This window comes from Bacillus rossius, chromosome 2 (assembly GCF_032445375.1).
Source record: "Bacillus rossius redtenbacheri isolate Brsri chromosome 2, Brsri_v3, whole genome shotgun sequence".
Classification (NCBI taxonomy): Eukaryota; Metazoa; Arthropoda; class Insecta; order Phasmatodea; family Bacillidae; genus Bacillus; species Bacillus rossius.
In genome coordinates this window covers 1,447,122-1,471,839 of record NC_086331.1, presented here as the reverse complement: position 1 = coordinate 1,471,839, position 24,718 = coordinate 1,447,122, and the positions used below count along the sequence as shown (strand labels likewise).

At 39.7% G+C, this 24,718-nt stretch overlaps 1 protein-coding gene across 1 annotated transcript; it reads left to right on the top strand.

Annotated features, from left to right (window-relative positions):
- Window positions 1–4,425: 4,425 nt before the first annotated feature.
- Window positions 4,426–11,654, top strand: LOC134529896 (uncharacterized). The gene is made up of 4 exons (XM_063364454.1): window positions 4,426–4,552; window positions 6,859–7,111; window positions 8,847–8,978; window positions 11,204–11,654. The coding sequence occupies exons 1-4, from the start codon at window positions 4,426–4,428 to the stop codon at window positions 11,289–11,291; spliced, it is 600 nt and encodes a 199-aa protein (XP_063220524.1). The 3' UTR covers window positions 11,292–11,654.
- Window positions 11,655–24,718: the final 13,064 nt, after the last annotated feature.

The following is a 24,718-nucleotide window of genomic DNA, read 5'->3' as shown; positions in this document are numbered from 1 at the left end:
GACAGAATAAATATTCAAGATTTATATAGTTTTAAATCAACAGAACTATCCCTTACCTAGTTGTTCTGACAAGAAGAGAAAAACAAAAATGTGAGGGAGTCTCTTCAGTTCCCGCCAGAGATGAGTAACATCTTACCTCGGTAACGAACAAGTTCGTGTGTTCTCATGTCGCAAATAAAATGGGACATTGAATTTAACGCAGAATGCTTTAAAATAATGTCGAGCGTGATAAATATAATAACATTCCTTTTTGACGTGACAACGTCTAATAAATCGATGAACGCCGGCTGCACGCACGAAAAAGTGTCCCGTTACGCACATTTTCCCGTTGCGCTGTGTCCCGTTACGCTCATTGTACGCTTGCGCCGCATCTATCTCTCTTCCACTCGATTGGAACAACCATCGATTTGACTTTTTCGAGACACATTAAACTTGAAACACTCCCATTCGTTTCCTACTTTTCCTATCATCGTCCTATCCTTAACAGAATAACACATATTGGAAGAAGTTAAATAGCAAACATGTATAAAAGTTATAGTTCAAATAACCTCTTCGTTAAAGTAATAAACATATTTGAATTAATGAGTGAAAATAAAAGTAAACTGATCAATTAAATTGTAGATTTCATTTCACTCCTTCTTTGTATCCATACAAAATAGTGATAATTCAATAAAACTTATTCAATTTTATTTATAAAAGTATGCAATAATTTCATCAATGTTTTATAATGACGTTGTCACGTTAAACTATCGTCCGTAAACCGACTTTACAGACAACCAATTTTTTTTTCAACGCGTAGTGTCCGCACCCGCCGCTAGAATTCGCTGCCGGAACAGTTAGGTCGACTATCGAATCATTCCATGCACGGACCGAAATTTTAAACTGTATAATGAAACTTCTCCGATCGAAGCGAAAGAACTTGAAAAGAATGCTGGAGTCTGGCTTCGGGTGTGTGAATTGTCCTGAAGTACTGGCCGCCGTGGTTCCCGCCAGCGAGAGACGCAGTGACGTCACAGCGCCGCAGCGACGCGTGGGGGGAAAGCGACGCTAACCAGTCGCGTTAGTGCGCTCCGGATGGACGCAGCGAAAGTCGCAGCGTCGCGACGCGCCACTTGAGGGCAAACACGTCGCCAGGCCACAAGGTCAGCCTAATGACTCGGCCACACGGAGATGATGCTGCAGAACCAATCAAATCATTGTGTTTCATTTTATTGCCCTACTTCAAGTGGCGAAGTTAAGGCGCGCCATCTTTCCCTACGCTCAACCACATACATCTTCAATAAGTAAGGACTGGAAAAATTCGCGGGTTCAATGACCTCCAGGATAGACTCCACGATCCTGTGCATACTCGGACAAACGTCGCCTGTTCATTGGCTACTGACTCGTGAGGCGTCTCAACTGGGAGACTCGTGATTCGATACTGCTCTGACTGAGGGACTATAATTGGCCCACAGTCCTCCAGGTTAACATTGAACCAATAGCAGAAGTTGCATAAAGATACGATTATTTGCATTTTAGCATATCGCGAAATTAATCCGCGAATTTTTCCTGTCTCTATCAATAAGTAAGCACGTACGAGATAAGCTTAATAAAAACATTAGCTAAGAAATACGAAAAGTACTCACAAATAGAACAAAATAACAATTAAATTTCAATATCACTAGCGAATATTAAATAACAACAAAACATTAGAACATTAGATAAACCTAAAGGAATTAAAGATTGATTCTTCAAATTTATGCCTTCTTTTGTTCTAGATAATAAGCCCTCTGGGCGCTGGGCGCAGCAATGGCTGAGCCTACCGTCGACCAAAACTGTGGCTGGGACGCAAGGCGGTGTACTAACACATTCACCAGCACGACCTCGCGAGTCGCTGGCTACCCGCGCGCGTGTCTTACATCACAGACCAGAGAGCCAAACACCCGATCGTGCATCTTCGGTTTTTTTTTGTTCATTGTGAAAGGTTTGATTAGCTACGTTATAAATACTTTAAAACATTGTGGACGGTTGCTTTGGTTAGGATAGCTACATTAAAGATACTGTGAAATCATGTAAACGGTTTCCTAGCGCTGGATATCTACATATTAAAAAGTTATTTGCTAAGCAACCATAAAATGATTTTACAGTATTTTTAATGTAGCTATACTTACCTAATATAACCAACCATCCACAATGTTTTAAAGTATTTATAATTTAACTAACCTATCCTAATCGACCGCAAAATTTAATGCCACACCGGTTTATACAATGAGATAGAACGGAAATAAAGCGAGCATGAACTTCGGGGAACTTCGGGTGTGGCTCTCTCGCCTGTGAAATGAAGGCTTCCCTTACATCGCACCAACCAGGCCGCAGCAACTCGGACATCAGGCTGCGACCCGCCAATGAACACACGACCTCCACTTGGATCTGCACACTTGCGTGCAGCCGTACCTGCGACCAGGAAACAACGCGGATTCTGAAGGTCTTTCCCCTTAAAGGTGTTGTTACCTCAGTTCTTTAGCTTCTATGATTTTTGTCAAGTGATTTTCAAAATAAATTCAGAATATAACCATATTAAACAGTTTATGATTTTTTTTACTAAACAAGTCCTCATTTAATTGTTTTTTATAACTCAAAGGCAAATTTTTGTCAATAATTTTATGCACTGAGGCATTAAATCATGTAGTATACAGTTTTTTTTGTCCATCCTTACATTACTGAAACATTAAATCATGTAGTATACAGTTTTTGATTAACAGCTCGTATGTAGCCTTAGTATTAAAACTGTTTATTTTTTTGTATTTTTTCATGAAAATTATCACTATGTTTTCCAAAAATCATAGAAACTTGAGTATTGCACGGTTTTGGGGAAAACCTAATATTTATTGATTAGCGAATGATGTGCTTCACAGAAAGATTCTCAAGTCGTGGCTACATGCAAACGGTTAGTCCGAAACTCTACATCAAACGAATTCATGATTTCAGTGCATGCTAGGATTGACAAAGAAATTCCTTCTAAGTTCATAAAAAAACAACTAAATTAGGGCATGTTTATTAGAAAAAGTCTTTTATAAACAACTAATTGTAACATTACGAATTCATTAAATATCACATGTAAAATCAGGAAATGTTATAATGAGTCAGAATTCAGCTGCGCTGAAAACATCTCCGGCGCTGATGGCGTGAGGTGCTTACCGAGGCTGGTATACGTCTTGGAAGCTGGGGTTGGACAGAAGTGTTAGTGTGCATAATAGAGAAATAATTAAGGTATAACACTTAGCGTCTGAATAACTTTTAATTGAATGAAGCTCAACGACCACGAATTTTGTTGCTGCAGCAAAATTATTGCATTGCAATAATTGCTGGGGTGTGGTCGCATACCAATAAGGTCGCATACCTAATTATTGCAATGAAACTAATGGGGCTAGAGGGAAGCACTTCAGAGACCGTAAGTACCCGCGGCCGGGGCATAGAGCAAGGAGCGGGATACAGAAGTGCGACATGTTACGCTATCTGTCATGTGGGCTCATAACTACTTGCAAATAAACTCGGGATAGAGGTTCTAGTTAGAAATGTTAATTTAATTACTTGACGACTAATTACTTAGTAAAATTCATTTGATTTTTTTAACCTAAATTAAAACTTAGTGTGTTGGGGAGGGTTCCGGGTTAGGGAGGCAGACTAAGTGCGTCTCAGGCCGAAGCCCATAAGCTCTAATCATGCAGGAGGGGTAGCATGCATCGTGTGCTAGGAGGGGGATTGGCTAGCCATGGCAGCGATTGGCGCCATGACTAACTCCCCTCACTGACTATTCTATACTAAAACTAGATATGTTGGGCCCAGGTGAAACCTGCATAGACACAGGGAAAACCCTGGCCTTCGACATGCGGGATGCAAATTTCATGCATTAATATCAAGCAGGAGGCAAGGATGGATCTGGAAGAAGAGTTGGACAGAGTAGAAAAGAGTCTACCATGCGGGGGGGTTGGGGGCTTGTACATTGCTGTCCGCATTTCATTGGGTGGCACTGGTTGTTTCGGGGGCGACTTTAGTCGTTTCCCGCCAAGCTGCCAGCCAGCCCACTTAATTTAAGTAGAAAGAAAATTATTTTTTTAAATTTATTTAAGTTGTAATTCAAAATCTCATGCCTTCCGAAGCACACTTAATACTGTTTTGTAATAGGACGGTCAAGATACGCATGAATGAGCAGGAGATGCAAACTTTTCTGGTCTGCCACGCCACAAAAAATGTAGCTACCAAAATGGAGTGAAAGAATTTCCACTGGTTAGTTTGCCTGATAATAGATAATAGCTAATGCATGCGACCCATGCAGCTGTGTATGAAGGCCTCCACCTAGCGGACGGCTGAAGCGCGGCGAGAGAAAGCGCGCTGTTTGCGGTGGCCCGCGGATATAAGCCCGGCCGGCGCCGAGAAAGCAGCGCCATGGGTGGCAGAGCGACGGTAGCGCTGGTGGCGCTGGTGTTGTGCGCTACGCTCGCGGCCGGCGCCCAGGACGACGACTACGACGACTACGGCCTCACGTCGCTCATGAAGAAGGTCAGCGGCCACAGTGAGTAGCGTCGCCCAAATAGCCCGTGGTCGGGCGTCTGCGGGTTTTCTTTTGTTGCTATTCTAGAAGTGAACATTTAGGTTAGGTTAGGCGTGTCACCTGAATAACATTCTTGCATAAAACTGTCTTCATCCCCCCTCCACTGGGTGATCGTAGTTCGGTAAGGTTAGGACAGCAACATTTAAAATACTCGAAAATAGTGAAGTTTCGGCAGAGATTAGAAAAAGGATACAGATGGAGCGTCAGCCGTCATACGTTATGAGTTGACATTTTTATCCAATTTAACTTCCAACACTGGTTCAACTGGTAAATTTGTAAACAAAAGGCCGCCATATTGGTACGTGTAGTACACTGAAATCCCCTCCCCTTTTGGCTTCACCCACCTTTTCAAGAATCAGACCTTATGCTCCATCTGTATGTTTGTATGGGGGGGGGGGGGGGGGTCTTATCCGGGCTCAGTGAATCGTAAGGCTTGCCTAGTAGAGCCGCATCCATGGATTAAACATGAAAACAAACGGTGCGGGCGAGGTTCGCAATAGAACATTTTTGAACCCAAAAGGGGAAAGGCTTAATTGCTAATTAAATTTTCAAAGTCTTGTATTGTGGCGGACGTATATAATACGTTTTCGAATTTAAAATTCTAGTTTAGCTTAGTTTGTCCGACTTCCAAAGCTTTATATATATATATATATATATATATATATATATAATTCCATAACTCTAGCAACTTAATATGTTCTGCGACAAATCAACATTTTTTCATGAAATAGTTTTAATAAAATTGTTGAAGCATTTTTTCTGAACCAAATGCATTTGAATGTTTTTCAGCATATGATTTTTATAGTTCTGCTGGCAATCATTAGCTAATGCTGGCTTAATGCGCGCAATACAAGAGTCTTCCTGATAGTCTATGACTACGTCGTGTGTCGAGGATGAATGAACGAATAACAGTGCATTCCAGCCAATCTGAACACTTGGACGATTGCTAAGTGTCTACTTTCATTGCAAGAAGGCGTTGAAAAGGATAATACACATCCTTATGTCATGGAATTATGGGAAAACAATGCTAACTAACTGAATCAGATAAGTATTTTGATGTCAACAATGAAATAGAATTGTACGTACTTGCTGAATGTTTTCATGTCTTAAAAACACCATCAAGTAATATGCTCTGCACATCCTGCAGAGACCTACAGGTATTCATCCTCCTTGCTATATAATACACCTGACCAACCTGCCCCAGTGACCTCACTCTATGTTGTCAGTCAGAACCGGTGTACGACAGACTAAAGGGATATTACTCCGCGCCTCTAAGATTTTTCCATTTTTTTGCTACAAATTCAGTATCAAATTATTAATCCATAATTTTTTCCATGACAGTAAAAAAAATCATATCTTCACAAGCTTTTATACATGTTCACAACCTGATGATTTATAACAGGATTTAGTATGTAAATAATTGGAATTATTAACTGATAATTTACCATGATGACTGCAACTACATGAGAAATTGTTTGTACTTTAAAAAATATTCTTTTCTGAACCAGTTGCCAAGAAATAGTTTGTAATACTACAAAGAAAAACATTGTAAATTGAGTAAAAATGTAAATGTGTTTTTGCATACATGAAATACGTTTTCGGAAAGAATACTGAATATTTCTTGTCACGCTTACGAAAATTGGAGCATAAAAAAAGTATTGATTAATGTTTTATACAAGAATACATTCTATTAATCCATGTAAAATATAATCGAAACTTCAACAATGGGAATTTATTTGGTTTTATTATGCTCATTAATATGCGCAGTTAATACTGGAAATCTATTAAGTGAACAGTTTACAAATTACTTTAATTTTACATGGTCATTTCCTTTAAGACCACATTTAAAATAAACCTTGTACAACGACTATAATTATGACTCCAGACTACGAATGTGGACGTGAACAAGCTCTGAAAGCTTGGAAAGCTGTCACCCAATCACGTGTAAGTAATACACCAAATTGTGTGACGTCGTCATCGACCAAAGAGGACTTTAATCAGCGAACTAATCGTGAACCTAACTGCAGACCATGGCTGGAGACCAGAAAAATTCGCGAATTCCCTTCGTGGTATTCTTGAATTTAAATAATTATACCTTTTATGTTTCTTCTGCTGTTGACTCGCAGTTAATCTGGGGGCTTCTGGGTCGATGGAAGACCCTCAAAGACTCGCAAGTCAGCAGCCAACGAGCACGCGATGCTCGCCTGAGCGCGCGGGGCGATGGAGGTCCTCCGAGTGCGCAGCTGTGTGTTATGTACTCGCCGCAGAGAACCACCACCACCACGTGGGGCACCAGGACCACTTCTGGCACTACCTGGCGCTGCTCACCATCAAGGCCAAGGTGGTGTTCGTGGCGGTGCTAGTGGCGCTGGGAGCCTGGGTATTCTTCTACTACGGCCACCCCAAGTGCTCCTGCCCCGCGCTGCCACCACCGCCGCACCACTATCCGCACGACTTCCCGGACCGCAAGGGCCGCTCCCTCGAGCAGGAGGTGCGCCTTGCCGCGCGCGTCGCCGACGGGTGAGCACCAGTGGTACACTTGCACCACGAACCCCTTCACAGGTTTCGACGACCATTAGCCAGTAACAAACCGGGTGATGAAATTGGACCCAGTGAAGTGCAGCCCACTAAAAATGTTTAAAACTCCCTGAAATTGTTGGCAGATAATAATAAAAGGGTATTGTATCAAGTAAAATTCAGTGCAGTCTAGCCTGGACCGGAACTAATGTAGACTTGAACCACAAATACGATTGCTCTACTTTGATGATTGCCTTACAGTTTCCGGCCACCATGAGTAATAAATAATCCTGTACAGATCGGAAAAATTCGTTGATTAATTTCGTGTAAGGATAGAATTCAAACATGTTTACCTTTGACCTGCTTCTGGGATTTGTTCACAGTGCACGTGAAGGATTTGGAGCTAATGAGAAAAAGTATCAGTACAAGTATCGCATCACCGGCAACCCCGATGAGAAATCTTTTAAGTGAACTATCCATGAGCCGAGGACTCTTGCCCAAGTGCGCTTAAGACTGTGGAGTCCATCCTAGAAGTTATTGAAACAGCGAATTTTTACAGTCTCTAATAATTAGAGAGAAGAATTGTGAGCCAATCAAGTGCAATTCAGCGCAAATGTTTAAAATACTCTGACCTTGTTGGCGAACAGTGGGCTCACTGTATTGGATCATGTAAAGTTCATTTCAGACTAGTCTGGAGAGGAAATAATACACTATTAATCTCGGGTCTATAATTAATTAATGATGAGAAAAATTCGCAGTTTCATTTAGCGATGGGCCTTTGGCATTCTTCTGCAATTGACTCGTATTACATGTGGAGGACTCTGAGCTAATGGGAAATCTTGAACGAAAGAAGTATGGAATCACAAGCAACCAGTAGAGACATCACTCACGTGAGCAGCCAATGAATAGGTGACATTTGCGGGAGTATTCAGAGCACTGTAGAATCCAGCGAACTTGTCCAGTCCCTAGTAATGATTGATGATGTAGAATGTGATGAGTCCTTGACACGTGTGTCCGAGCGCGGAGACCTCTGGTAACTTCGCGATGGGAGCAGGATGAGTCTGCAGTGGTTATGTATGGCCTTCTGCAGTATTAAAGTGTTGGGAAAACTCAACAACCAGTCCTGGGTACGGGAAGGAAATTCCACGACCCTGGATTTAATCGAACCCAGGACACTTGGCTCATCTTCCAGGGGTTTAAACCACTGATACATCAGGTAGGTCGCACTAATGGGAGAGACCTGCACAGTATATGAGTGTTGACTCCGTAGCGCAGTGTGAAGCACGTCGGCTCTCTGTGCGAGGGGCTCTGGGTTCGAGTCCTGGGTAAGGCATCGCTGTACATTTGTAGGTTCCATGTAACATACAGTTGTCACTGTCACAAAACTGTTCAAGTTATAAGCATCACAAATTAGTTAATAATTAGTTTTATTAACTATTTTGATTATTAGTGGGCTTGTTGGAAATAAATATTGCCAATGAACTAAGCTTACACTCCTCCCACAAAAAAGGGTTCGGGTTTGATTCCCGGCTGGCTCACATCCGGGTTTCTTTAGAAGTGGGAAGCGTTGTGGACGTTGCCATGAGCTGGTGGGTTCTTCTTGGTATACTCTTGTTCACACCTCCCCATCCTCCTACAGTTTACAGCTCCACACTGGATCTGTATCTAGTAACCTCCAAACCAATGAGACGTAAACAGCTGATAGCCGTCACGGCTGTTCTGTTGCTCTGTCCAGCAGCATCGGCTCCAGCTACACGGAGAACCAGGCGAGCGACGCCGGGAACGGTTCGTGCAAGAGAAGGCTGCTGTGCGAACTCAAGCAACTGAACGCCAGTCAGCCGGCGCTCAGCTACGCCACCAGGCTGTTCAGGTGAAGTCACCTCGCTGAGACATTCACCCGCGCCACGTGGCATCGCGTCGTGCTTAACCTTCATGATGGGACGACAGAATTGTATCTCCTTGGAAAGGGTACCTTTCAGACTTATTGTGGCTATAGTGTAGCTGGGTAGAAACTGGAAAGGTACCCTTTCCGATTTCTTAAAAATTTTCGGTTTTAATGCAAATATGCACTAGAAAGGTATCCCCTCAGAAAGGGTACCTTTCAGGATTTTCTGTACAATGACACAGCAGAAAATAAACTGGAAAGGTAATCTTTCCGATTTCTTAAAATGCATATTATTTTCTGCTTTAAAATCCTGAAAGTTATCCCCTCTGGAAACATATCTCAAATGGCTGCCAGACAACTAATGTATCGATACAAGCACCTAGTTCCTCAGTTTCATACTAGGTGGCACTGGTAAGGAGTGTCCACAGAATACCTAACCTTACCTAACCTTACCTAACCTAACCTAACCTAATCTAACCTAACCTAACCTTTATTAAACATTATAGGGAGCTAATAAATTAACATTTATCAAATGTAAAATTTCAGATAAGGTCTTTTTACTGATGTGTTTACTTCATGCCATTCTTTCACCTGGCCTGTATCGATATATCACTTGTCTGGCAGCCATTTTGGGATATGTTTCCAGAGGGGATATATTTCAGGATTTTATGAGAAAGCACAACCATTTTGGGATATGTTTCCAAGGGGATAACTTTCAGGATTTTAAAGCAGAAAATAATATGCATTTTAAGAAATCGGAAAGGGTACCTTTCCAGTTTATTTTCTGCTGTGCCATTGTACAGAAAATCCTGAAAGGTACCCTTTCCGAGGGGATACCTTTCCAGTGCGTATTTGCATTAAAACCGAAACATTTTAAGAAATCGGAAAGGGTACCTTTCCAGTTCCTACCCAGCTACACTACAGCCACCATAAGTCTGAAAGGTACCCTTTCCAAGGGGATACAATTCAGCCCCCCCCCCCCCCCCTTCCTGATTATGACAACTACTTGCACACGCAATATTTCACTTCTGCCACGTTTACTTACCGTTGTAACCTTATTTCGAGCTTTACGCAAGCTACATAGCCAGCTTGTATAAAACTGGACTTGTGGAGACTAGTGGTCTTGATTCAAACTCGCATGCTTCTTGTATTTAGCGGCAGCAAGTTTGAAATGCTATCAGTAGAGCTACGAATATTTCGGGTTCATTGGGTAGCACACTAGACTTGGAGGCAATGTCACAGCTCTATACTAACAACACAGGTGAGAGGCTGAAAAACAACCTTGTGGTTAGAGGTGTGACCAGCAAAATAGTTCATACAATATATATATTTTTAATTATACATTAATTTATCTGGTATTACTTGAATCAGTTGTGTTTTTCCTTCATTATTAAGTATAATGGTTAAAATAGGTTTTTTCTATATTAAACATACACATTGTTCAATCTGGGCATACCGTCTGCCATCTATCGGGCTGATGTGTCCACAACGCCAGGTTGGAGCTGTCAGGTATTTGGTATCAGTCTCTAGTGAATTTGCCTGAAGCACTGTAACGCTCTTCACATGCTTTTAAAGACCTTGAGCCCGTTAATAACAAGGCGTGTGCAAAAGTGGTCACCCACTCACGTAAAAGCCATTGAGTGATGTGACCTTGTTATCGAACAAAAAGAGGTTTGATTACGTATAGCCAAGTTAAGTCTAGCTTGGAGTGAAATGAATCCGTGTAACAATGTGTCTCCAGCAATCAGAGCCTTTGGGCTCTATCGGCATCCCCCCAAGGCCATCAGGCGGGTCATGTTTTAAATAATTACCCCTATTATTCCATCATTAACATAATTTAAAAAAATATATTATTCCATTTCAAGGATATAAAATCATTTCTTCAGCCATAACCAATATTAATAAAAATTAAATACATTTCAGTTTTTTTTCTTTTGCTACAGTGTATTCAGTATTTATTTAGAAATAAAATTAATGATATTATTATAAACGTTAACAATAGACATGCTGGCTACAAAATAATTTTAAAAACAAGATAAACAAATAACACACATAATTCTATTTTACACTTTAACAACAGAGTCGTAAATAATCGTCAGCATATTCCTGAAGTACAGAGAAATTATTTTCCAATATATTTACTTAAAATTCATTCAATTTCATGTGTTTTGTAGTTACTGTTCACGTCTCATGTGTGTTGTGGATTTCAGGCTGGAGACGCGAAACATTGGCCTTCACGACTTCGCTAAAGATGAAGTAAAACGCTGCGATCTATTGTACCCGGACTGTGTCTGGTAGTTTTGGTCTTTGTTTTGTTATTTAAGTAATTATCCTTCAGTTTGCTTGTTAAATTTGTTATTTTTCCCAAACAGATGTTATTTATATTTTTAATTAAATTATTTTATGTAAATTTAAAAATATTAAAAAACATTATATGTGTTATACGTGAAAATTAACAAATACTTACAACTTTTGTACGAGAAAATAAATTCCTAAAAATGCCATCGAAAGACCAAGGAAATGTTAGTAGGTCTATATTAATAATTTTGTCATTAATATCGAAGTTTGTCACCGGTCTTGGATATGCAGAAAGAACTATGCAGATACCAAAAGAGACACATATACCATATACGATATGTATTGACCCATGGAATAAAATATTTCTCCCAAAAAAAATAATTTTTGACGTGTCCTTAAACCTAACAGCCTATCAAAATCTATTTTTAACGCCTTACTGCGTGACTTATAATATACATTTCTAACACGTGAATCTAACTAACCAAATAATTGCTGAGGATTGCTGTACGTATGCCATTATTATGCCAGATTTTAACATTTATGCATTGAAAAATATGTTCATGCTTTTTATTCAAGAGAGTCCCTCAGTAGAGCAATTGTTTAGGATTTGACATGAACTTAATTAACCAATATTAATAATATACAACCTGATAGAGTTCTTGCTTGGTGTTTCTAGTTCTTAGTGTATTATGTGTTTCGTTGTTGATGAAGAACACGAATTAAGTTGGTCGCTGCGGCTCTTGGAACAGGAATGTATTTCTTCATTCTTCTGGCCGCGCCGAGTGGGATCTGGGCAGGCGAATCTTGCTGCGGAATGTCGACGAGTCTGTTGGGAATCAACAGAACTGGCATGAGTGCAGATTCGCTTGCATCGTGGTCGTCGTTGTTGCCACTTCTTGCCACCTCTGCGCTGCTTTCTGCGGTGCTTTGCGTTTCGAGGGCGATTTTCGATGTAGTTTTTGCATCGCCAGTGCTGCTCTCAGCATTACCTGCAGCCGGAACGACGTGACCTTGGGAGCTGACACTGGTTGTCGAGCGCGCTTCAGACGTGGTCGACACAATGGGATTGTTGTTTACTTCCCGAGACGTGCTTCCAGGGACGATTATCACCACTCGTTTCTGACAAATGAAGGGCGTGTACTCTTGTGGCAAGTTTACGTTGAACCAGTCTCTGGACATGGCAGTATTCACTGGAGCTTCGTTTTGCCTCCTCAGAGCATAATCGTCGCATTTGTATCGGTGTGCAATGCAAGGGTTGTAATACACATCCCGATAATAGATGCCTTGTGTATTACATTTGGTGTCTTCCTCTGCAGAGTAAGCGTAGGGAAAGCCATTGGAGTATCCAGTGCAGTACTTGGAGCACTGACATGGACTGCAATCTGCGTAGTCGTACTGGCAGAGTGGAGGGTAGTACACTTCTGGAGGGCAGGCAATGCAACACAGACAGCCCTGACTTCCTGGCGATTGAGACAGCGCTGCTCTAGCCGTGGCTACAAGCATCAAGCTGGTCACAACGAAGCCCTGTGAACAAAGTAAGACACTTGACATAGTCGTACTGGCAGAGTGGAGGGTAGTACACTTCTGGAGGGCAGGCGATGCAACACAGACAGCCCTGACTTTCTGGCGATTGAGACAGCGCTGCTCTAGCCGTGGCTACAAGCATCAAGCTGGTCACAACGAAGCCCTGTGAACAAAGTAAGACACTTGACATAGTCGTACTGGCAGAGTGGAGGGTAGTACACTTCTGGAGGGCAGGCGATGCAACACAGACAGCCCTGACTTTCTGGCGATTGAGACAGCGCTGCTCTAGCCGTGGCTACAAGCATCAAGCTGGTCACAACGAAGCCCTGTGAACAAAGTAAGACACTTGACATAGTCGTACTGGCAGAGTGGAGGGTAGTACACTTCTGGAGGGCAGGCGATGCAACACAGACAGCCCTGACTTTCTGGCGATTGAGACAGCGCTGCTCTAGCCGTGGCTACAAGCATCAAGCTGGTCACAACGAAGCCCTGTGAACAAAGTAAGACACTTGACATAGTCGTACTGGCAGAGTGGAGGGTAGTACACTTCTGGAGGGCAGGCGATGCAACACAGACAGCCCTGACTTTCTGGCGATTGAGACAGCGCTGCTCTAGCCGTGGCTACAAGCATCAAGCTGGTCACAACGAAGCCCTGTGAACAAAGTAAGACACTTGACATAGTCGTACTGGCAGAGTGGAGGGTAGTACACTTCTGGAGGGCAGGCGATGCAACACAGACAGCCCTGACTTTCTGGCGATTGAGACAGCGCTGCTCTAGCCGTGGCTACAAGCATCAAGCTGGTCACAACGAAGCAAGCTCCACTTGAAAAAGTTTATAAACACAATTTCTACCACTGACACGTCTCACATTATTAAATGTTTTTAATTATATGGATTTGTATTCAATACAAATTTTAAAGTATAAGATTCAAAAGTACACTAATAATTTATATTTATATGTAACTTTTTTCTTTCGTGTGAAATTTTCATTGAATGTTGCTCGCGCGTCGAGATAATTCTCTTTTATCATGTTTTTAATAACGCACCTATATATATATAGCTTCGAAAAGTATGAACTAATTTTTAGAGGATAATACACATTGATCTTTAAAATTTGACTCAAACCTTTATTCATAGAAAGTTACCTAACCCTCCACCCCACTCCCTTCTTCCAACCACACTCCTTTCACCCCTCCGTACAAGATACCGCACTCACAATTCCCCCATGAAGATCGCTGTTGTAGACGAATTTATGTGACTCCTTTAACAGCCCATGATTTTTTTTGGCACAACTAGAATATATATCATATTTCACAATACCTTTCATTCTGATTGTTTTACCTTTCAATGTGAATGAATAAATAGTGGAGTAATATAATAAGAAGAACAAATGATGTGTATAGACCGGAAAAATTCGCGGTTTCAGTTCGCGATAGGCTAAAATGCAAATAATTTGGACTGCTTCTGCAATTGGCCCATATAACATGTGGAGGACTCTGAGCCAATAGGAAATCGTCAAGCAAAGAAGTATCGAATCACAAGCAATCCAGTCGGGACATCGCTCGTGTGAGCAGCCAATGAACAGATGGCATTTGCCCGAGGATCCACAGAACTGTGGAGTCTATCCTGGAGGTCACTGAACCCACGTATTTCTACAGTCTCTAGTAATGTGTATTTTTTATTTTATCTTCGGGTTATTTTTAATTCCCCCATAATACATAACAGTTGAATCTCTCTCCTTTAAACACTTTAAAACTTTCACCCAAGCAATGGCTGGGAGTATGTAAATAGAAGGTATTTTTATCACAAGCGTTCCTTCCCCATGTTTTGTTAACGCGTTTGTTTTGTGTTCAACGATTGCATGGCTTGGCACCAGACAGTTTTGGCGGCAGTTGTAAGTTTCGTCTGTCCTAACAATAGCCTCGAAAGGGCCATTGTGGTTGAGTGGACAGAACACTCCCCGCCACTTAAAGGAATCTGGATTCGATTTACGACTGCATCAAAACCGGAATTTTGAAATTGGGGTACGTGGAAAACGTTTTCTTGAACCAGTAGAGTATATCAGGGCATTACCATTCCACCCACAATGCATTCCGTAATTTATTTCATTGTTACTTAAAACCTGAGACAAATTTCAGCTTGTTATTGGTTTTCAGGCATTAGCCTATACGCTATACTATTTTCAGTTTTGGGTACATAGAGCTACTTCCTTAATACATAATTTGTAAAGTTATAATGTTAAAATAGCTGGTTCAATGCGTAACAATAATCTGTAGAGAACAATACTGTACTTCAAAAATTTGATGAGTCTTGAAGCATTAAACTACAATACTAGATGCTCTAACATCGTAGTGCGGAAATTTAAACTTTCATCCATGAACATGCGAGTCTTGGGATGGGCATGGCGTGGAAAGTATTTTAAGTTTTAAAAATGTATGTAAGTTATATATATATATATATATATATATATATATATATATATATATATATATATATATAGCTTGGTGGGTGTTTTCTCACTCTGCACAACGTTCACGTTATAACACAAAAACAAAAAGTTTTGCAGCGACTACAAAACTTTTTGTCAATAAAGATCTTAAAAACGTTCATGCAGATGCAAACAAAATATTAAGTACAAGCTACACATTTACTCTCTGATGAAATGACTATTGACAGTATCAATTTTCGCAATCAATTAAAAACCATTCCGCAGTCATTACCAATAAATTGTCTAACGCAACAAAATCAATTTTGTTGATTGTAAATTCTCATAATCAAAAACTTAAAAAATATTCATCAGTTTTGAATAAAATAGTTTCTTTTAAATATTTACACACTGATTGGTGGGCACGTTACTGCTTGCTAAGCCAGCTTAAGAATTACAATGTAATCATTTTAACTTATTCGCTACCATACTATTCTTTTAAAAAATAGAACTTCTTTTCAGTAACATTGAAGCCATTAGTCTGACCAAATTTTAATTACGGGCATTTGCCTGACATCTCACAAGTAGCATAGCCTATTTCTAGCAACAAAATTTGCTACGGAACACAAAATGAAATGCTTATACGGGCCGTGTCCGAATTCGCCTGGAGTATATACTTATATGTACTTTTACCCGAAAGTGACATCACAAGAGCTGTCCAAACTTTAATTCAAGTATGCAAGTATGCAAGTAACCGAATCTGCGTAGCTACATCTCGCGTACTTCGAGATTTAAAAAAAAAGTTTAATTTACGCAACATTCAAGTAATCAAAATACCTTTAAATAAATGTGTACATAATGGTTAACTGGTTTAAATAAATTGAATAAAAAATAAATATATTAACATGTTTGCAAAGAAGCTTCAACAAATTCACGTCAATACATACCGATCGTAACTACGAAACAATGTATATTTATGCGAAATTAATGAAGTATAAAAAACACAAATTTCAATTTAACATTGTTATTCCACAAAAGTTAGTTGTTTGAAGAAACACTGCAAGCAACCTGTTCGACTGCTAATACTGTTCGAAGCTAGGCGTTGGACCCGTCCGTGTCAGTCAAGTACACAACAAGGGCGAGTGAAGTACGCAAGGTCGCAAGTACACAACTGCTTTACTTGAGTTCGGACACGGCCTCTGTGAAACATCGGTATAAATTATCGTGGATAAAAACTAATAGCGTGGCAATTATTTATTTTATTGTATTTGTAAAATGTCTACCAACAGTACGAGATTCAAGGAGAAGGCGCAAAAAATAAACACAGAATTCAAACGCACAACACAAAAGAGACAACCGACTAAAAACACTGATAAATAGATTAATTAGTTAAACACCAACCAAACTTTCATAGAAAGATTACAAACCAAAATGCAACTACAGAATAAAAACAGAATAATGAATAACAATAAGGCAGATTTAATAGCCTACTTAACTAAACTGCAGGTTTGTTTATTAAAGTTTGTGACTAATCTATAAATTATGGCAATGTTCATATGGATGGTACTACTCAAGGAAGATAGAAACCGACAATTAAATTGAGGTACACGTAAACCAGTATTGTCCAGAATTTAATTGCATTTGATTTTGTGATTGTAAAGTTTTAAATAAAAAGAGCAACTAATTAAGTTCTGCGATCAGAAAGAAGAATAAAACTTGGATTTGAAAGGTTCTTAGAATTAATTATTTTATTCATTTTTCCATATACATTTAATTTTGTTCCTCTCATTATTCTTTATATTATTCCAGATGATTGAACAGTATTCAAATTTAGTTCTGATTAATGCGAAACACATTGAAAGGATTGGATCAGAATTATTGGCACGAAAAATGATATATTTAACTAGGGAAAAGGTTCTAGGAGAAGAATATAGAAGATCTCTTATATGGCGGGTGAAGCCAAACTACAGCTGGTTCAAGCACGGCTGCTTGTGTGTTTCCCACGTGGTTTACTGGTTCAAGCTCGGCTGCTTGTGTGTTTCCCACGTGGTTTCCTGGTTCAAGCTCGGCTGCTTGTGTGTTTCCCACGTGGTTGCCTGGTTCAAGCAGAGTACCACACATAGAACCAGGGGAGTGTGTGTGTCGAAGTGTTTTGGGCGGTGATTACACTGCAAAATAAATTGTAATTTTACACAAAATGTAAGTGCCAGCAGAGTCTCCACCGACGTTAGTGTAATTTTACACCTACAAGTGTTGATGTATTTTTAGTCTTGTACTCAAGTAAAAATAGTTTCAAACATGTAAAAGTACAAGTGCCATGATTTGGTAATTATGTCATAGCTGTTTATGTATTTTTACTTTGTGGTATATCAATGTGCATATACCTATATGCATGCTGCTGTAAGTTAAACAGCATCGATGAAATGATTTACAAAAAAAATGGACATGTTAACTTGTATTACATCCAAAAATATTTTTGTAGCTTATAGCTGTTATTGAGCAATGAGTATTTTGGAGTAATATTAAATTTATCACCCGTAATTATACTGTTAGGCATTTCTAACAACTGAGGGAGTGGAAAGAGTATCGACTTCTTGACCTGTTGGTTGCTAGACTTCCGTCTTAACTCAACACCGTGCACACTGTTAATTCTTATGTAATTGGAATATCACTTTTGTAACCTAATGTAAAATAATGTTCTATTTTCGTTAAAATGACGAAATGATTATGTATTTTGCAGTTCCGTGGTAGGAGCAAAATTTACTCTCAGAATTATTTTGCACATTTACAATGACCTATGGTTGTGCCTACAAGTAGAGTGTACTGGCAAAAATAACCAAACACTCATTGAGTTAACCTTTGATATATGTGTCATTTCATCTGTGCATCCTAATTTGTAGTTTTAACATTTTACTTTTTGTAATAAAAGATAAAACATTCGTGTATTTTTACCGAATCCTGTAGCACAATATGGTTTTCTAGAAAAAAAAATTGTGTAAAATTAAACCAATTGTACTAGTTTTTAAAAATAATTCGGCGAAAGGGTAAAATCAATGAAGTTTTGAGTAAGTAATTTTACGAATGGAACTGCTTGCGGATAAATTGGGGGAAGGGATTGAAATCCCCTCGGGGGTTTCAAAGCAGTTCTGAAACCTTGGAAATACATTTCTTCGTGTCTCCGTGTATTATATGGCGAGAGGCGAGTCTGCGCTGGTTTCAAGAGCGGATTGCGCTGCCCGCACAGAGGACGGCGCAACAATAGGGTCGATGGTCGCCTACGCGACAGGTCGCGCGCTGTTATCTCTGGCTGATCCGCACAGCATTGTGCTCGCCGGCCCCGCTATAGAGCAGTCCGCCCGCAACACGCGTCTAGAAGCATATCTGTCCGCGCGACCCAGGCCGTGGTTCTAACAGTGGAAGTAGTCCTCAAAGAAGTGGATTACGTGCGTGAAAGCAAGCGCAGTGTATTACAATACTTTTTCATTCCTTTTATTCCTTTACTTGTTAAGCTACATGTACATGCGTAATCTGGGTCGTTTGTACATTACAGGAAGCAAAACGAATTTGAGAGTAGCATAACATGTTTTTCTTGTTTTGACTTTTTGAAATCATGCTGCTTTTTAGTTAATAATTCTCTTATTTTTGTGTTTTCTATTCTTTTTTTCTTCTGATAATTCTCCTAGCTTGGAAGTAATCTACATTATTTTTTTCACAATTTTATTAGTCATCATTTATTTTTAGATACTATTTTTAGTTAAATTTATTAAATAAAATAGTAAAATTATGATTGCTATATAAAAATTTACGAGTTTCAATATTATTAAAACATATTTACTTGTGGGACTCTGAAAAACCTATTTATTCCTGAACGACACTAGTATTTTCCTTGGAATGTGTATTTCAATTCTAAGCTAATTTTAATGTTGTAGTTTACATTTAAATTTTTTTTTTTTTGTTTTTTTTAAATGATGCGTTTTTCGAATAAACCAGTTTCCGAAAAAGGGTGAAAAGAGGGAAAGCTCGTGGAACGCTCGTGTTTGGCCGAGAGGAGGGGGAGGGAATCTCCTGGACGGATTGGACAACAGCGCGCGAGCTGCAGCCAATCAGAGGCAGGCGCTGGCGCCCGACGCGACGTCAAGAGCTCGGTTTTGACGCTCGTCGCCAGAGTCGGATAAGAAGAAGAAGGAGATGAAGAAGAAGAAGGAGAAGAAGATTGTTTACTTTCTGCAAAGAAGCGCGTGAACATTGAGTCAACTGTCTGCAGCGGTACTGACAATATCATAAGATAATATATTCTTGTGACATAATATTTTTTTAAAGCGTAATTATGTTTATGTTCGTTCGGAACTAGGCTATTTATTTCCTGTTCGTTTATCCTCCAAGTAATTGCCGAGTTGCCAAGTCTCGAAATGGCTGGTTGGAATTCGTCGTGTACGGCGGGTGTCAACCCACTCCTGCGCGTTGTATTTAACTCGACGATGACACAATCATCGAGTGCCCCAATCCTGTACGTGACACTTTTATTTACGATGCCAATATCATCGAGTGTTCCATTCCTGTGCGTTTCATCTTTCGTTATGACATTATTATCGAACACCCCACACCAGTGCACTGCACTTTTCGTTATGCTGGCACTGCCAGCATCTACTGGAGGCAGCCATTTGTTTTCGTATAGGGGAGACCGCCATCTTGATTTCATCTGATGGATGTCGCCATCTTTGTTTTTGTGTTGGTTCCTAAAGAACGTCAGCCTCGCTCTTCCTCGTGCATGTAAAGTCAAGATTCTATTTTCTACCAGTGTTGTTATGAACCTGATACACCAAAAAAATAAAAAATATATTTTTTTTAATCCACAAAATCTAAAAAATCCACAAAATCCTAAACCCCTTTGTTTATGATGGTGGTTGCTACCACCATGTTTTCTTAAAGATATAGTCATATTTATTATTTATATTTATTATGTGAGATATAAGTTATATAGCTAATTAATTGTCTCATCATTGCGAATTCGATGATGACATTAATTTTTAAGTAATAATGCTGTTTAAATTTAATTATAATTACGTAACCAATTTATAACTTTTCTTTCAACATATTTAATTTTATTTATGCCTCCATCCTAGACCTTACACCATTCAGGACCAGATATGTTTCAGAGTTCTCACCCACAAGTAATATTGTATTGATGTGCCATCTAAGGAGAGTGTGGATGTCTCCAACTGAGTCCTGCTGCGGCGGGAAGACGGGCCGTTCTCGGCAAACCCCGCCAAAAACAAGCGAGGGCAGGTCCTCCTCGGCTCCCGTTCACAAACATGGATCACACGGGAAAATCATTAGCGAACCGTCTCTTAGAAAGTCTATCGTTAAGGGGCGCGCCAGGTTAACAACTTCTGAGAAAAGCGATGTTCACGATTCATAAACTCAAGGTTGTGCATGGCAGGCCATACGCGACTCGCGAATATCACCTCAGCGAAATCGATTCACAATTGAATTTTTTGTGTGTTGGTTTTAGACAGTGAAATTTTACGATGAAAATAACCTCTATTGGAAGTTTAAAAAAATGTATACATTAAGCGTGATTTTCCCGCTACAGCTATCCAGCAGCCTATAAGCAATATCTTTTTTTCAACTTTCCTTCAAGTTTCCTTAGGTTATTAAGGGTAAGCAAATACTTAGAAAACAACGTTTAAATAACCTTTATATATATGTGTGTGTGTTATTTATACAGATAATTATGGCAATAATCTTTAAAGGAAAAAAAAAACTTAAAAAATTTATATCCTAATATTTCCCACCATCATATGATTAAAAATATAAAAGTAGTCTCAAGTCGCGCCAAAATGGCCGCTGTTCTGCTCTGGCTGGCTTTCGCTTCATGCGTCTGTAACGGAAATAAAATCTATTCATTTTCCTCGTAAGCGCACGACTTCTCCTTCACATAATGCAACGGAGATAAACAGTCACAACTCAGTGCTATAACTAACGCTATTATTTTCTTTGGAAATCAGCAAACTGTGTGGTATTTATTGCAACCTAACAGCCTAAAATTCATTTAATTTTCAAAAGAAAATGTTAGCTACCTTGAACATATATATATATATATATATATATATATATATATATATATATATATATATATATATATAGTAGTATAGGTTAGTATTAACTGGGACAGGCTGCAGGCTGTGGTGCCTGTGGTGCCGACCGCCATCTTGGATTGTGACGTCACGGCGGCCATCTTGGAGGAGTGTAACGGGACACAGCGTAACGGGACAAGTTTGACCTTGACCTTTGACCCTCAAAATTCGCCAAAATTGGGCAAAAAATGCCCAAAATTCCTTAAAATTCGCCAAAATTTGCATTTCTGTGAAAAAAAATTCCGCCAAAAAATCTCAAAAAATTCCACAATTCAAAAGTCAGGATTTCGAAAATCCTCAAAAGTCGTTTTGCCCTAGAAAAAACCCAAATTCCTAAAAGCGGCTTAAAACTCCTAAGAGCTAGCCGCTCTAAGCCGCCGAGGTCATGACCTTGAAAACTAGGATGCCATGGCAGCCATATTGGATGATGACGTCACCGTTGCAATTTCCGTTACGGCCGCCATCTTTAACTTTTTTATTTATTATCCGATTTTAATGAAAAAATTTTTAAAATTTATTAAAAAATTTAAATAATAAAATTTTAATAAAATACTTATAAAAAAAACAAACATGTACGACACGGAGTTCGGAGTCCTCGGTTCGAACCTGGTGAGGGCAAAAAAATTAAAAATGGCGACCGATCCTTCCCCCGTGGTGGGTGCTAGCAGACTGACTCCCACCACTTTTTTTCAAAGCATATATATCGTCATCTAGTATGACGTCATGTCCGCCATCTTGTCTTTGATGCTGGAAGCCATCATCAATGTATCGTCGGCGAGAGTGCGCTGACGCCATGTTAGTTAAGTTCTTATCCGCTAGAGTGCAGTAATCATTTATTACTGTGACACCCGCCATCTTGAAATTTGGACGCCATCTTGAAAATCCGTAATTATTTAGCTAGAAATTCGGGAAAAGTTCCAAAATTCATTAAATAAATAGCTCATTAATTTACATATTGATTTGATCCGCTCCTGTCCTTGGTTCGATACCCGATCGATGCAATAATGTTTAATTTTATGTAAAAAATAATAATTTCAATATACCATGTTCAACATTCGTAAAGAGTCTCTATATCCTCTATGACCATCATCCTATCAGACATCAAGACCACCATATTGGAAATTCGTAAATTTTATGCTAGAGATGCGGGAAAAAATTCAAAATTCATTAAATAAATTGACAATAAATATACTGATTGAATAGATCGACAAAGGTTCTTGGTTCGATCCCTGGCCGATAAAAAAAACAACTTTGATATTTTAAAAAAGTACCACGAAAGTGACAGGTTTGAGAAAATAAAAACACCGCAAGTTCTTTTAAAAAAACTTTTAATACATACATACTACACTACTACAAGTACAAAAAAAATACACAGACAAATTACTAAAGTTTTGTGGATTTCTCGATTCAAACAGTCTTCTTGTTGTATGGTACTACAATTGTGTATTACATAATCCCGTAATTTCAAGTTTTTGATCTTCTCACAGTACATGCAGTCGGATGATGGAACACCGCTGGATGCTCCTTCATCAATGCCACTGGAACTGTTGACAACCATTGTAACACTGCTGACATGTTAACTTCTGAAGCCTTTGGGGTCTGCTCTGCGGAAGATGTTGCACGCGTCGAAATCTCCTACTGTGCTGAGAGAGCAGGTGTATCTGTAGACGTCGTTGTCATCGTGCTCTGCACTGATGATGGTAGACCTTCGATCCAGGTTGGTATATATAGTGGTAATGATGCCATCGAGTTCTCAAGAATAGCTAGATACCGGTCTATTATGTTATACAAGTCTAACTATCCGATCCGTTCATTACCGCAGCCAGAGACGGACTGAAGTCCATATCACCAGGGTCTCACTTATATAGACTCATCAGTCGGTACAACACATGAGTCAAAACAAGAACCATGTTCATTATACTCACACTTAACTTTCTCGGAGCATTTTTTATAATGAAGATGTAAGCTATCAAGACGTGAAATTAGTTTTTTGCACTTATTGCACTGAAATTGTATTCTTTTAACATTATTAGAACAAGTGCTTCTTTCATGTCTGCGAGCATTTGAGGTGTTAGTAAATGATGCGTCACAGTATTTGCACTGACGCAATGTATGCTCTTCATTAGTTGAAGAATCCAATGCTGACGATGAAACTTCGAATGATGGTGGTATCACATCTGTTGAAGAAATCTCCTCCAATGTTGACGCCGTCGTTGCCAACGGGATCTGCACCTTCTCCATCGTAGCTGTCGTCAAGGTTCCCGTAGACGATGGTTCAACCTCCGAGTTCGACGTTAAAGACGGTAAAGATGCCATCGAGGTCTCAAGAACAGCTAATTGACACGACTTATGCACCAGAAGAAACAAACTAGGTGATCCTTACACCGCCGACGTCAGTAACAAACTGAGCGTCCTGCTGCCTAGGACTCGCTTATATACATGCACCGTATGGAATAATACGCTAGTCAAATCAAGAATCATTTACAATAATACTAGAGTCAAATCTACAAATTAAAAAAAAAGGATCATTTGATCGAAAAAAAATTCGATCTCTCCAATATACGCCAGGCTCCAAGAGCTACAATTCACGTCATCAGATCCATCTACATTTTGCTCCTATGCTTCAATTGACCATTAGCTGCAAGTGCTCCAACAGCTCCATCAGCTTCAACACGTAATGTACGCAATGTACGCGCAATACATGCAATTTACACGCAATAAATGTAATGATTACACAGTACACACAGGAAACGGAACGTAAACACAGTACACACAGGAAACTAAACGGACACACAGTACACACCGGAAACTAAACGGACACACAGTACACACAGGAAACGGAACGTACACACAGTACAAACAGGAAACTGAACGTACACACAGTACACACAGGAAACTGAACGTACACACAGTACACACACAGGAAACTGAACGTACACACAGTACACACACAGGAAACGGAACGTACACACAGTACACACAGGAAACTAAACGTACACACAGTACACACAGGAAACTGAACGTACACACAGTACACACACAGGAAACGGAACGTACACACAGTACACACAGGAAACTAAACGTACACACAGTACACACAGGAAACGGAACGTACACACAGTACACACAGGAAACGGAACGCACACACAGTACACACAGGAAACTGAACGTACACACAGTACACACAGGAAACGGAACGTACACACAGTACACACAGGAAACGGAACGTACACACAGTACACACAGAAAACGGAACGTACACACAGGAAACGGAACGTACACACAGTACACACAGGAAACGGAACGTACACACAGTAAACACAGGAAACGTAATGATCACA